The sequence below is a fragment of the Geotrypetes seraphini genome, chromosome 1, assembly GCF_902459505.1.
Source record: "Geotrypetes seraphini chromosome 1, aGeoSer1.1, whole genome shotgun sequence".
NCBI lineage: Eukaryota > Metazoa > Chordata > Amphibia > Gymnophiona > Dermophiidae > Geotrypetes > Geotrypetes seraphini.
The window spans coordinates 87,061,456-87,075,644 of record NC_047084.1 but is presented as its reverse complement, the minus strand read 5'-3'; the positions used below and the strand labels follow the sequence as shown (position 1 = coordinate 87,075,644).

Below are 14,189 nucleotides of genomic sequence, written 5' to 3'. Positions count from 1 at the left end.
GCCGCCGCAGCCGACAGCCTCCACACCCCCAGAAGTCAAAATGAGATCTTAAGTGCTGGAATCGGCGTCTCCTCTCAAGATCTCCGACTGCATCGGACTTTCGACGCAGGTGGGGATCCTGAGAGGAGCCGCTGGCAAGGAGCAGGGCACACCGAAGAACAGCACGGCCGACAGCCGCCGCGTCTGACATCCACCTCGGGGGAGGAAGGAGAGTGTTTCGCGCGCATGCGCACTCCTATCTGCGGTGCCCTACAGCGCACGGAAAACAGAACACGCGATGGGAGTGCGCATGCGCGGCTTAGCCTTTTATTATATTAGATACTGTGCTATTTGGTATGGCAATGAAAGCAAAAAGTCAGATTTCTACAAACAATAACAAATTATTACTTATAATGACTGGGGTTGCCATTCAACAAATTACGTATAATTGGAAAAATTGGAGTAGATTAAATTATAATTTCTGGTGGAATTCCTTATGCCATGTTTATAAAATGGAGAGATTTATTGCAATACAGCGCGTTTTTTTCAGGAAATTTCAGGATGTGTGGGAGCCATTTACAAAGTATTGTACCAATTAGATGACATTTTATTTAATTTTTTTTTTCCCTTAAATTTACAAGTTTGATTGTGAGGGGGGGGAGGGGAGGGTAAATTTATTGTTACATATTGTATAAGGTATTGATTATATGATAAGAAAGGGTGGGAAGGGTGGGAGATAAGAGCATATTATTTGTACCATTGATGATTATTAAGTGTTATATTTATTGTTAATTTGTTTGGATATATTGTTACACTAATTGTAAATTTGAAAATGAATAAAGAATTTAAAAAAAAGAAAAAATCACAGGCGTCGCACAGATACAACCACTCTTCCCCCTCCCATATGAAATTTAAAATAAGCCTACTTGCACAATGACTTCATGTTGGACCAGACTTACAATTGCCAGCAATTCCATTTATGCAAATAGATGTTCTTGGTGGGCAACAACAAAATATCTGTGGGACCCTCCTGGTTTTCTGGTTTGTTTTTGTGAACAAAAATCATCAACAGTTTATAAACAGATACTTTTATATTAAGACATCCTAAATGCAAAATCAAATAAATGACTTCACATGTTTACAAAAAAGTTCCATAATCATAAAGTTCTCTAATGTTTTCCAGCAAACTTTTCAACCACTGCAAAGCTCTGGCTCATGACCGTGCCTTTCAAACAGTTTGTATGTCAGGAGCCATGAAAGAGTGATGCAACCATGAACATAAGAATAGCCTTACTGGGTCAGAACAACCCATCAAGCCCAGTAGCCCATTCAGGTCACTAGTACCTGGCCAAAACCCAAGGAGTAGCAATATTCCAGCATCTCAAAGAATAGCAAGATTCCGGAACCCCAATGACAGCAACATTCCAGAGCTGAGATTGTGATGTCATAATGCCTCATTTTATAGTGCCTCAAAGCCAACCTCATCAGTGATCTTACAATGGTGTAACTGTCCTATACTTGGCTCACATAAGAACAGCTATACTGGGTCAGACCCATGGTCCATCAAGCCCAGTAGCCCATTCTCATGATGGCCAATCCAGGTCCCTAGTACCTGGCCAAAACCCACAGAGTAGCAACATTCCATGCTACTGATCCAAGGCAAGCAGTGGCTTCCCCCATGTCTTTCTCAATAACAGACTATTGACTTTTCCTCCAGGAAATTGACCAAGCCTTAAGAATAGGGAACCAATACTAAGGCTATTGCAGGAGTTGAACTTTACCAATTTTAAAAATCATTAACACAATAAATAGGCAGCCAATAATATAACATAACATAATGAGAGCATCAAAACTCAGAAAAATGAATACACGCAGAATGGTCAAGAAATAACTAAACATGTCACAGCACCGGTATGCATTTATTTTTAATATGCAGACCTCACAATCTTTATTCACATGCTGTTTACAGATAAGCTGATTATCCAGCACCCCTTCCCCAAATACTGTACTTCATACTTAACAGAGACCACCAAATCATTAAGTCTAATAGAGTTATAGGCAGTGGCGTACCTAGCATATGTGACACCCGGGGCCCATCATTTTTTGGCACCCCCCATCTGTACAAAAAACATGATTTTTAGTAACAAGCCACATGTCACACATGAGTACCTAGGAAAAGGCAGCATCTTACATACTGCAGTGAGCAGTACAACATCAATACACCCATTGTAAAACTAAACAAGCCAGACTAGTACAAATCAATCCTACACCGTCAATCCTAATAGAAAACCATGTCTTTTGAACACACAGAAAACACCTTCGCCTAGTATGGAATATGTCATCACAAACTAACCCCTCCCCCTTTTACAAAACTGTAGTGTGAATTTTAGCCACGGTGGTAAAAGCTCAAGCACTCATAGAATTCTAAGCATCAGAGCTGCTACCACCACGGCTGGCGCTAAAAAACGCTCCACAGTTTTGTAAAAGGGGGGATAAAACAGAAATATATAGACAAAGGTTAAATTGAACCAGCAAGAACTTGGACTCTACATACAATGCAACACCACAGAAACAGTGACACAGGTCTCCTAAAGCAATAAATAAATAGAAAATTTTTGTTCTACCTTTGTCTTCTCTGGTTTCTGCTTTCCTCATCTTCTTGTTACTCTCTTCCTTCCATCCACTGTCCCTCTTCTCTCTGCATCTTCCATTTGCTCTGTTACTATGCCTCTCCCTTTCTCCTCCTTCCAAATTGGTCTGGCACCCATCTTCTTCCCTCAGCTCCTCCCATAGTCTGGCATCTCTGTCTTCTTCCCTGCCAGCGTCTTCTCCCAATTCTCTCTTCCCCATTTCCCTTCAGCGTCTTCTCCCCACTCTCTCTTCTCCATTTTCCTGCAGCATCTTCTCCCCACTCTTTGTTCCTCATTTCCCTTAAGCACCTTCTCCCCACTCTCTGTTTCCCATTTCCACTCAGCATCTTCTTCCCACTCTGTCTTCCCCATGTGCTTTCAGCGTATTTCTCCCCCCTCTGTCTTCCCCATGTGTTTTCAGCGTCCTTCAACTTCAATGCTCTAGCTCAGAGGTGCCCACACTTTTTGGGCTTGCGAGCTACATTTAAAATGAACAAAATGATCTATCAACAATAAAATTTAAAAAAAACAAACACCACAAAGCACACTTTACGCTGAGAAAATTTTAATTATCATTCCTATTCTGGGGTTTTTTCAAAGAGGTCAAGGCAGATGACTCTATGCACTGTCACCTCATAACAACCATACAAAAATAGACAAATACCCACCCCCTCCCTTTTTACTAAACCACAATAGCATTTTTTAGCGCAAGGAGCTGCGCTGAATGCCCAGGGCTGCTCTCGATGCTCATAGGCTCTCTGCGCTAAAAACCGCTATTGTGGTTTAGTAAAAGGGGGGCCATAGTGCAAAATAAAGAGAGCAGATATAAATTCAGACACATTTTGATCACTAAATTTAAAATAAAATCATTTTTTCTACCTTGTTGTCTGGTGATTTCATGAGTCTCTGGTTGCACTTTCTTCTTCTGACTGTGCATCCAATCTTTCTTCCCCCCTTTCCTTCCTCTCTCCCGTGGTCTGGCATCTCTATCAGTCCCTTCCCTTGGATGTCTGGCATCTTTTCTCCCCATCCCCGCGTTCCAGCATCTCTCTTACCCTCCCCCCATGCTATTCCTCCCCCCCCCCCCCAGGATCCGGTCCTTGCTCATTGTTCTTCCCAGCAGCACTGCTGCAACTCTTCGGGCCACCGGCAGCATGAATGAAGTAAACATGCTGCCTTCAGTGACCCAGTTCTGGCCTCCTTTTTTTTTTCAGTGACACATTTGTTTGCCCTTCTAAAGCCGCCGCCACCCCAAGCTCGTCTTCCCTGCGTCGAGCCGACCAGCCTTCCTCTCCCCGACGTCAATTCTGCCGTTGGAGAGGAAGTTCCGCCCAGCTAGGCAGAGATTGGCTGGCCCAAACTTCCTTTCCAACGGCAGAATTTACGTCGGGGAGAGGCAGGTTGATTGGCCCGGTAGAGTTTTCCGGACCTGGCCGCCTGTGCACCCCCCCCTAAGGCTGCACCTGGGGCGGACCATCCCCCCCAATCCTCCCTTAGTACGCCACTGGTTATAGGTGACTAAAGTATCTAATTGAGGCCATTATATATTTCTGCTGAAGGACCTCTTTACAGCCTCATACACATACTGAACAGGTAAAACGGCACAAATAGAGTGAAGGAGTGGACTCGTGGGACAGAGCTGCAGCCTCAGCATCCTGAGGTTGCAAGTTCAAGCCCTACGGCCCTTGTGACCCCGGGCAAGTCACTTATCACGTCATTGTGAGCCCACCGAGACAGATAGGGAGAAATACTTGAGTACCTGAATGTCAATCTCTTAAGAGAGAATTGTGTTAAGTTATTCCCACACGTATATAGCCACATATCTCTGGGAACGGCCTCTTTGACAATACTGGCCAGTGTAAAATTAGACACATGGGCATCAAGATGGGTACTTTGTAGGTGGGCTTACACAGGGGCGGAATCTGAGCAGAGTTTGTATGTACGCACGCAGATTATAATATAGTCTAATAAAAATTTGAGACGAACATAAGAATTGCCGCTGCTGGGTCAGACCAGTGGTCCAATCGTGCCCAGCAGCCCGCTCACGCGGCGGCCCCTAGGTCAAAGATCAGTGCTCCAACTGAGACCAGCCTATCAGTCTTCTAAGCGATTTGTACATAATAAAAATAGTAAAATAGGGCAACATACATTAATATACCATAACCTACGTCCTTGCAGTATTCACATGCACTTATATCAGCTAGTGAGCAGGTGTAAAAAATACATCTATATTCAAGGTGTATCACCTGCCACATACACTAATATTTTATAAAGCTAAGTTGGTACCTACTGTAGGCTGCCTGTGCTTAGTACCCTTTTATAAAAATTACTCTCACAGTACCCTATGTATGTGTGGATTATACTAGGGAAAAGGTACATAGACTGTAGCAGTACATTGCTTCTGGGGCTTGAGGTCAAGATTCAATCATCAGAGCTAAGGAAGGCCCATTCTCAGCTTTTTGGCCGCAACTGAGACCCTGTACAAGATGGGGGAGAAAGGGGGAAGGAAAGGTCTACCACGTGATACCACTGGGAACAGTGTCGTAGCCAGGGTGAGAGGCGTCCAGAGTGGTGGCGCCCCTCTCCAGCCCTTTTCTGCCCCACCATCCCCATCCACTCCTTCCCCACCCCCTCCTGCCACATGCCCCTTCCCTCGTACCTATAACGTTCACGGAGTGAGCAGCAACCCCAACCTGCTGCTCACGCCAGCATCGGCTCTTCCTCCGATGTCACTTCCTAGGTGCACGTCCAAGAAGTGACATCAGAGGAAGACCACCACTGGTGGGAGCAGCAAGTTGGGATTACTGCTCACATCATGAATGTTAAAGAGGACAAGGGAATGGAAGGGGGGGGCGCATGTGGTAGTGGGGGGATGGAGGGCAGAGAGGAGGATGGGTGCCGGTGCCCCCACCAAGATGGTGCCCGGGGCGGACTGCCCCCCCCCCCCTTTACTAAGCCACTGATTGGGAACATGATATTATGACCACAGCCAAAATAGGAGAGTTAAGCCTCCCACTTAAAACAAACCAACCAAAATATCCTTCTTACCCATAGATGTCAAGGACCCCAATGAATGAATGCTGTTTGCTGGTAGTGTGAAGGGCTTTGTTGATATGCTGAACGATCCAGTTGAACATCTGTGCATAGATGTGCTTGGCTAGGGCATTCCTGGCATTCACTGCTTGCTGTAAAGACATGGTCTTTATGTAGGTCTCAGCTGTGGTGATGAGCTTCCGATGGCACAGCCAGTGCTCCATCTGGTCGTGCTCCACTCCTAGCAATTTACAGAAATGATTGAGGTGCTCGTCCCGTTTCTATGGACATAGAGAGAGAGAGAGAGAGAGAGAGAGAACAGACACACATTCAGTAGACTTGTAGGGAGCCTTCAGGCAATAGGAAGAATGAGCTTCATTAAATGATCAAATATTTGCAAACAGAACATTCTAAAGCAGCTGTTTCAGTTTAATTCACAGGTGGATCACAGTTGCTTTATGCTCCGTAGAAACTGGCCCTTAAGATGGCCTCATGATCAATTGCTTATATTTTAAGAATGCTTGGCTTTGCATTAGACTCAACTGCTAATACCTAATTCCTAATCTAATTTTTAAATACAGATGGGGCTGAAGAATTGATTTCTTCAGAAAATGTGATCCTTTCAATCATGGGAAAGCTAAAATGACCAACCTTCCGCCGTCCCCCTCCCCCCTACAAAAATATGGGATGTTTTGCTTCTACATGGAGGTTCATTCTTCTCCGGCATGAAAGACTTATTTTCCACTATGTCTCCAGTCGGGACCTAATTTGGCGTCTCAGCTCCTGATGAAGTTATCGAAATTGTCGAACCGTGACAGTAACCCGCTGCGATTCAGATAAGATTTTGGTGATTTTTTTTATCATTATAAATCTTTCAGTACTTTGAATATGTTTTAATTTATTATAAGGGGACGGCCTTTTTGAAGTGCTTTTTTGTCCCTTTTTTCCCCTCCCAGTACTTACGCTGAGCGTTTACTTATTGGCACTATCGATTAATAATTTAAGGACCACATGAAGTACGGGGCAGGGCTTATTTAGGTTTGCTAATTTGATGCTGGTCACCCATAAGTTTACTGCCTGGGACTTGAATAGTTATAAATCTTATGCTATTAACTAATTTTTGGCCCGTACTGATGTGTCTCTTTATTTAAGATCTGCTAGCTGCTGGTGCTGGTTCTGTGAGGGGACTTTGAAGTGCTTTGCCAACTGTTTTTTGCTGTTATCTCAGTATTTTTGGCAGTTTGGTTTTGGTTTTTGGGCGGCCTATGTTTATATCACAGCATTAATACATTCAATTTTTGGATCCTGTGCCAAGGTTGGACAAGGACCTGGAAGACTTGAGTCTTGTTGAGAGCTAATATTTGTACAGGCATCAAAACCATGTTCTGAAAAAGATAGATGTAAGATTTAATAGAACCGACTGGAAGTTCTCCTCATTAGACAGAAGTAACAAAATTGTCAAATCCTCTCCGACAGAGAGATTCACTATTAATTGGCTAACTAAGATTGAAGACTTAACCCTCTCTCCTAAAAGAATTTTATTTATTTAAAGAACAATTTCATAAACCTATTTTCATATGTAAAATGCCAATTACGTGTGTATCTATGTTTTATAAAATTAAGTTGCACCCAAAACTGTGTGCTTTTTTACACCTGCTGCCTGGAATGCTGGAAGCCAGACTTCCTGATTCATATGGAACGCCAACACCACCTTTGCTTCCAAAATTCTGAGGAATGGTTCCCTGCATGACAGGGCCTGGAGCGCCGAAACTCTTCTAGCTAAGACAATGGCTACCAGGAAGACCATCTTTACCGGGAGGTCTGTCAGTATGGCCTCCTGCAAGGGCTTGTACAGAGCCTTACTTAAGGCCCTCAACATGAGGTTAAGGTTCCATGAAAGACAAGCTTGACACACTGGTGGACGCAACTACTCTGCTGTACTGATAATAAAATAATCCCCCCCCCCTTTTTTTTTTTTTTTTTTCTTTCCTTAAACTGTTTACAAGTGCTTTTCTGGTTACATGCTGTGCTGAAAATACAACAATGTATTCTGTAAGCTGGGAGCTCTCATACTCCCTGCACTAGATGTGCCTTATGAAATATTAATACAGGTTTACTGGCTGGCTTTTAAGTCAGACTGTATGCCACATATAACTCCTGGGCAGTTTCACTGATCTCTCAATTCAATGTCTAATGCCCTATTCACAGCTGTGCCAATCTCTGGCTACTGTTGCTGGCTCTTTGGAGTGAAGGAGTGTGGCTATGACCACCTCGAGTGTCCTTTTGGTACCAGGACTGCATGCTCAAGAGCCATGCCATAAGCCCAATGTGTTCTTGATTCTCTAAGGTGATTGTGCCCTGCGAGAGCAGTGTTGGATGGAGAGGGAGTCTCAGACTTTATTCTCTTTGCAGCCAGACCAGCGACACAGCCAATCTGGAGCTATGAGGATCACCAACCCTCAATGTGTTGCTATTCTTCGAAAGACTCGGTCTATCATTGGCCAAGGCAGGAAAACATTCAATAAACCCTGGTAGGACAAGGTTGTAGTAGAGAGTGTCCACAGTGGCGTTTGTCCACTTATACCTTTGACCGAAGTTTCGCACAGTCTTGTGATTGTGGGCTGATGCCTTCGATCTTCGGATACCCCCAGCACTGAACAATTTTATCAAATGCTATTTGGGACAGGGACCACTCTCCCCCATGTCCTGCATCTGTCAACTGAGAAAATCAACTTGAACATTATTCACTCCCGCTGCATGCACTGCCGAAATGGCTAGCAGATGGTTCTCTGCCCAGCGGAACAACTGGGTCTCCTGTTTTAAAAGTACACTTTTGGTGCCTCCTTGCCTGCTGATATAAGCTCCTGCTGTGGAATTGTCCGAGAAGACTCGGACTGCTTTCTCTTCTAGGGTCTCTTGGAAGGTCCTGAACACCATTCGGCTCTCAGATCCATTCTTTTGATAGACAATGTTCTTTGTGAAGGCTCCCAGTGACCCTGGGCCAGAGGGTCTTCGTAATGACCTCCTCAGCCGTAAAGGCTGGTATCTTTAGTCAGATCACCCACGTTGCTATGCATGGAGGCAATCCTTTGGACAGATTTTCACTGTCTACTCCAAAGGCATCTGAAGGGAGTCCGTCTGTGGTGACCAGCAAGATAATAGTGCACTCTGGAGAGGTTGAGTTGAGGTTTCACCCATGGTACCACCTCTATTGTCGCCACCATAGATTCCAATAACTGTATATAATGCCACACCAGTGGGGCTGGATGAAGAGGTGATAGGTTCAGAAGTAATCTAAGGAAATATTTCTGTGAAAAAAAAAAAGTAATAGGCTCTCAGTAGAGGTGGTGGAGACAAAGACTGTGTCTGAATTCAAGAAGGTGTGGAACAGGCACGTGGGATCTCTTAGGGAATAGAGGAGAAGGATGCTGTGGATGGGCTGTTTGGCCTTTATCTGCCATCGTGTTTCTGTGTTTCAGTTAATAGCTCAGAAATAACTTGGGCAAAACCTTCTAACTATATCAAGACAAGGGGCTCAACTGCTGGGCCATCCTTTGCATGAACACAGATTTCTAACAACCAGCAAACTCAAGGATTCTATTCAAATTAGCCAATAAGCCATATGCTCACTTTGCACATGAACTGAACATACAATATATTTAGATGTGTCAATATACAAAAGGTACCTATTTCATGCTTTATATTATAAAGTAAGCATCTAGAAAAGGGATGGGCAACTCCGGTCCTTGAGGGCCGGAATACAGTCGGGTTTTCAGGATTTCCCCAATGAATATACATTGAAAGCAGTGCATGCAAATAGATCTCATGCATATTCATTAGGGAAATCCTGAAAACCCGACTGGATTCCGGCCCTCGAGGATCAGAGTTGCCCACCTATGATCTAGAAGCAAGCTTGAATAGCAGACAAATTCTCACCTGTTCCAAAGAAGGTGTAAATAAGTGGAGAATGATGTGCCCGCAGGAACTCAATTTCCCCGTCCCATCCCCGTGAGTTTTGCTACCGTCTCTGCTCCATTCCTGTAAGCTCTGGCTTAACTGCACACGCCTCGAACACGTATGATTTTTGAATAGTGTTTGAGGCTTCTGCAGATGAGGATGGAGCTTGCAGGAGTTGTGCAGGGACAGCAAAAGAACTCGCGGGGACAGGATGGGAAAATGAGTTCCTGCGGGGACGGGGGAAAAATTTGTTCCCGTGTCATGCTCTATGAGTGCATGTACCCATGTATTTTATGTTCAAATATATTTTATTGAGCTCAACGGAAAAAGTACAGGAGCAAATACAAATACAGAAAGCAAGCTCACGGTATGTCAATGTAAAACACAGGTAGAAACCACCTCCCCCACCCACACAACCCCCCAAGCCCCTGGTGGCCTCTACAGAGTTACAGAGCAAGGAGACCAATCAAAGGTAAATGACAGGAAATCCAAATCAACCAATGAAGCCCAAGGCAGATACAGGGTGCCATTCCCCTATAACCCCCCCCCCCCCCCAACAACCTACCTGAATCCCCAGTCCTCCGTCAATCCCAACCCACAGAATCCAATCAGGAAAATAGTGAGTCAAATTATGTAAAGCAAACAACAAGTGGAGAGAATAGTCCAAAACAACAGGTCAGCAGTTCAGGAGGTGGCTACAGGCCACCGGAGTCATAGTGTTCCAAAAAAGCTCCCAGGTACGCTAAAAATTCCGGCCCAGAAGAGAAGTCGGTAACATCTCTCCTCTCCCACATCACAAGGGTGATCAGGCGACATCGCCAGAGGGAATAGTCAGGTCCCTCCACGTCCAGCCACTTGAGTAGAATACACTTAACCCATGTATTTTATAAAACACCACATCTACCAGGCAATTTCACCTCTGCTCCACCCAAACTACCCCTGGGAATGCCTACAAGCTTTACAGCATGTACCTACTGTCCCACAGTTTTGTACAAATCCTTTTCCATGTGATAAATAGATTTTACAGGCATAAAAACCCTTTATAAAGATATTCCACGTGTAAAATAAACACAGGCAACTTTTGCAGGGCACAATTTTCTGATGATTGCTTAAGGTAAATCAATTTAGTACGGCAAAATTAAACTAAAACTTAACTACTGATAAAACTCATTTATAGGGTCATTCTTTTGGCAGCAGACTCATTTTCTTGGAACATATTGGCAATTTTTGTCAAATGAACCGGTACTATAATCCAAGTAATTGGGCATGACAAGCATCTCCCAGGGTTTAATTAAACACCTCAATATAAGGAATGGCATTCAGTGAGAGCGCAGCATGTCAGTAGATCCGATTTTGCTCTGGACATCGGTGTCTATTGGACTTTTCATTTCTCTATTTCACTCTGCTCTGCTGGATCTCCATCTTAGTCTCTCTCGTTAGGCAACTATTATGAATAGCCTTGCATTCCTTCATTGCTTATCCTTTAACTCCGCAAAGGTCAAATACCTTAACATACTTCTCGTGCCTAGGGAAGCAGGATGCAGCATTTATTCTCCACTTCTTCGCAATTAAAGTGCTGGTTCAGCCATTTACACTTTCTTTGGACACCCCCCTCAACATAAAGCAGTTGCCCTCAAGTTATCTGCCTAGGAATTTGAAAGGAATCGCCCTTGGCTGACCTCAAAACTAGTCATGGAATTTGATCTGTGTGTGTTAGCGCCACCCCTTTTCCTTCTCCATCCCTATCCCACCCACGTTTGGGATTAAAACACAACGAAAGTTTTGTAAACCTTGTCATAACGCTCCCGATTCAGGATGCTTTAGAAATGAGTCTCGTAACTCCGCTCCCCTGTTCTTGGCCAGTCTACAGATCAATAAACCAAGTTCAGAACTAAACTGGTCCATTAATTACAGTAGGCTCATCTTCCTCTCTCGACAATGTACTGCTTTTTAGCGCTTATTAGTTATATTGAACATCGGCACTAGATGGCCTTTCTAAGAAACTAGGAAATCTCCCAGTGTTTTTTTTCATTAGTTTTGTATCTACAATATCAGAAAACACAGATTCCATGATTCTGTTAGATTGTATTCTTTCAGCATGATGGCAAACAGGCCTGGCTTTCAGGAAATTAGCATATGCATAGTTTAAGAACAAAGCTAATTTGCAGAGCTTAATTACCTCCCAAAACGAGTTCCACTTAGCCCATCAGGATTGAAACCAGCGAAGGGGTAAAACGCGAACCTCGCGGATCTCAACCGCAGGTCCTTAAACATCTCCATTTATTGATAGCCGAGGTTTCATATTTCGTGGGTGCAGGTCCGCGTTTTAGCCCCTCATTCCACCGCTGTATCTGTTGCCATTTCTGACCCCACGGATCTGTGGCAACAAGTCTTTTATTAATAATAATTAATTTGAGGAAACAATTCAGCTAAGGGAGGTCTGCGTTTTACTCCAGAGCTGCAGCAGGAAAATGTATTTTGGCTTTGTTCAAGCTGGTCTTGAACCCAGCTCTGCAGGGCCCAAAACAACTGCCCTAACCTCTAGGCTACTTTTGTAGCTTATGAAATAGCAAAGTTTTGCCACTTTTACTCTCAGCATAGATCATGACTTTGACGGATCCTAATGCTTCTCCCTCCCTATGCTGAGACTAAAAGTGGCAAAACGTTTGTCCTGAGTTCTATGCCACTTTTAGTCTCAGCATAGGGAGGGAGAAGCATTAGGGTCCATCAGAGCTAAAGTGTCATGGAGGTCTGTCAAAGCCATGACCTATGCTGAGACTAAAAGTGGCAAAACGTTTGTCCTGAGTTCTATGCCACTTTTAGTCTCAGCATAGGGAGGGAGAAGCATTAGGGTCCATCAGAGCTAAAGTGTCATGGAGGTCTGTCAAAGCCATGACCTATGCTGAGACTAAAAGTGGCAAAACTTTGCTATTTCACAATCTAAGTTGTCTTGTGCCCTGCTGAGCTGGGTTCAAGACCAGCTTGAACCAAGCCAAAATACATTTTCCTGCCGCAGCTCTGGAATAAAATGCAGACCTCCCTTAGCTGAAGTGTTTCCTCAAATTAATTATTATTAATAAAAGACTTGTCGGCACAGATCGGTGGGGTCAGAATCGGCAACTGATACAGCGATGGAATGAGGGGCTAAAACGCAGACCTGCATACGTGAAATATGAAACCTCAGTTGTCAATAAATTAAGATTTTAAGGACGTGCGGTTAAGATATGTGAGGTCCGCATTTTATCCCTTCACCTGAAACTGAGAACCTGTAGCATACTGCAAGCAGCTTAGCTTTATGTAGTCTCTTATATTATAATAAAAACGTAAAAATTGCCATACTGGGGCAGACCAAAGGTCCATCAAGCCCAGTGGCCAACCCAGGTCCCAAGTACTTAGCTAGATCCCAAGTAGTAAAACAGATTTTATGCTGCTCATCCTAGGAATAAAGCAGTGGATTTCCCCAAGCCATCTCAATAATGCCCTATGGACTTCTCATTTAGGAAATTATCCAGACTTTTTTTAAACCTTGCTAAGCTAACTGATTTCACCACATTCTCCAGCAACATCTCTTCTCCAAGCTGAAGAGCCCTAGCCGCTTTAGCCTTTCCTCAAAGGGAAGTTGTCCCATCCCTTTTACCATTTTTGTCGCCCTTCTCTGTACCTTTTTTAATTCTGCTATATCTCTTTTGAGATATGGTAACCAGAACTGATCACAGTATTCGAAGTACAGCCTTACCATAGAGCGATACAAGGGCATTATACATTTTCATCTTTGTTTTCCATTGCTTTCCTGATAATTCCTAACATTCTATTTGCTTTCTTAGCCGCCGCTGCACATTGAGCTGAGGGTTTAAACGTATTTTCAACAATGACACCTAGATCCTTTCCCTGGGCAGTGACTCCTAACACAGAACCCAGCATCCCATAGCTATAGTTCAGGTTCCTCTTTCCCACATGCATCACTTTGCACGTGCTCGCATTAAATGTTGACGCCCAGTCTTCCAATCTCACAAGGTCCTTCTCTTGCAATTTTTCACAATCCTCTGTGATTTAACAATTTTTTGTCATCAGAAAAATATAATTCTCACTAATTTTCCCATCTCTAGACCATCAATACATATGTTAAAAAGCAGCGGTCCAAGCTCAGACTCCCCTGGGGAACCCCACTATTTATAACAATACTCTCTCAAAACAATTTCTATTTAATACTTCTTAATGATCTTGAGTAGTTCATATATCAGATGGAACCATTATCCTTTAAATCCTTCACTCTAGAGCTAATAGGAGGAAAAAGCCTCAGATCCCCATTTGCCGCCAGAACCTATCTTTGCTTGCAAACTTAGCTGCCAGAATGAGCATGAAAGTTGGGATAGCCAATTTAAATAATTTTGACGAGTCCTACACCCTGATGCAGTAGAAGCGAAACGTTGGCTTGCCTACATCGGTGGTGGACAGTGAAATAGATTTGAGAGCATAAATGTAGAAGCTAAGTAACATGCCCTTTTTTGCACAAAAGGTTCATAAGAAAATTGAGATGCCATTACTAAACTAAACTAAACCTTAAGTTTGTATACCGCATCATCTCCATAA

General features: G+C 43.7%; 1 protein-coding gene across 2 annotated transcripts in view; it reads right to left on the bottom strand.

Annotated features, from left to right (window-relative positions):
- The window catches only part of MYO5B (myosin VB), a 690,137-nt gene that overhangs the window by 326,538 nt on the left and 349,410 nt on the right, over positions 1–14,189 (bottom strand). For both annotated transcript variants that reach the window (XM_033934618.1, XM_033934625.1), the window contains exon 10: positions 5,658–5,923. In XM_033934618.1, the coding sequence (XP_033790509.1) occupies positions 5,658–5,923 (266 nt within the window). The remainder of the gene's footprint in view (positions 1–5,657; positions 5,924–14,189) is intronic.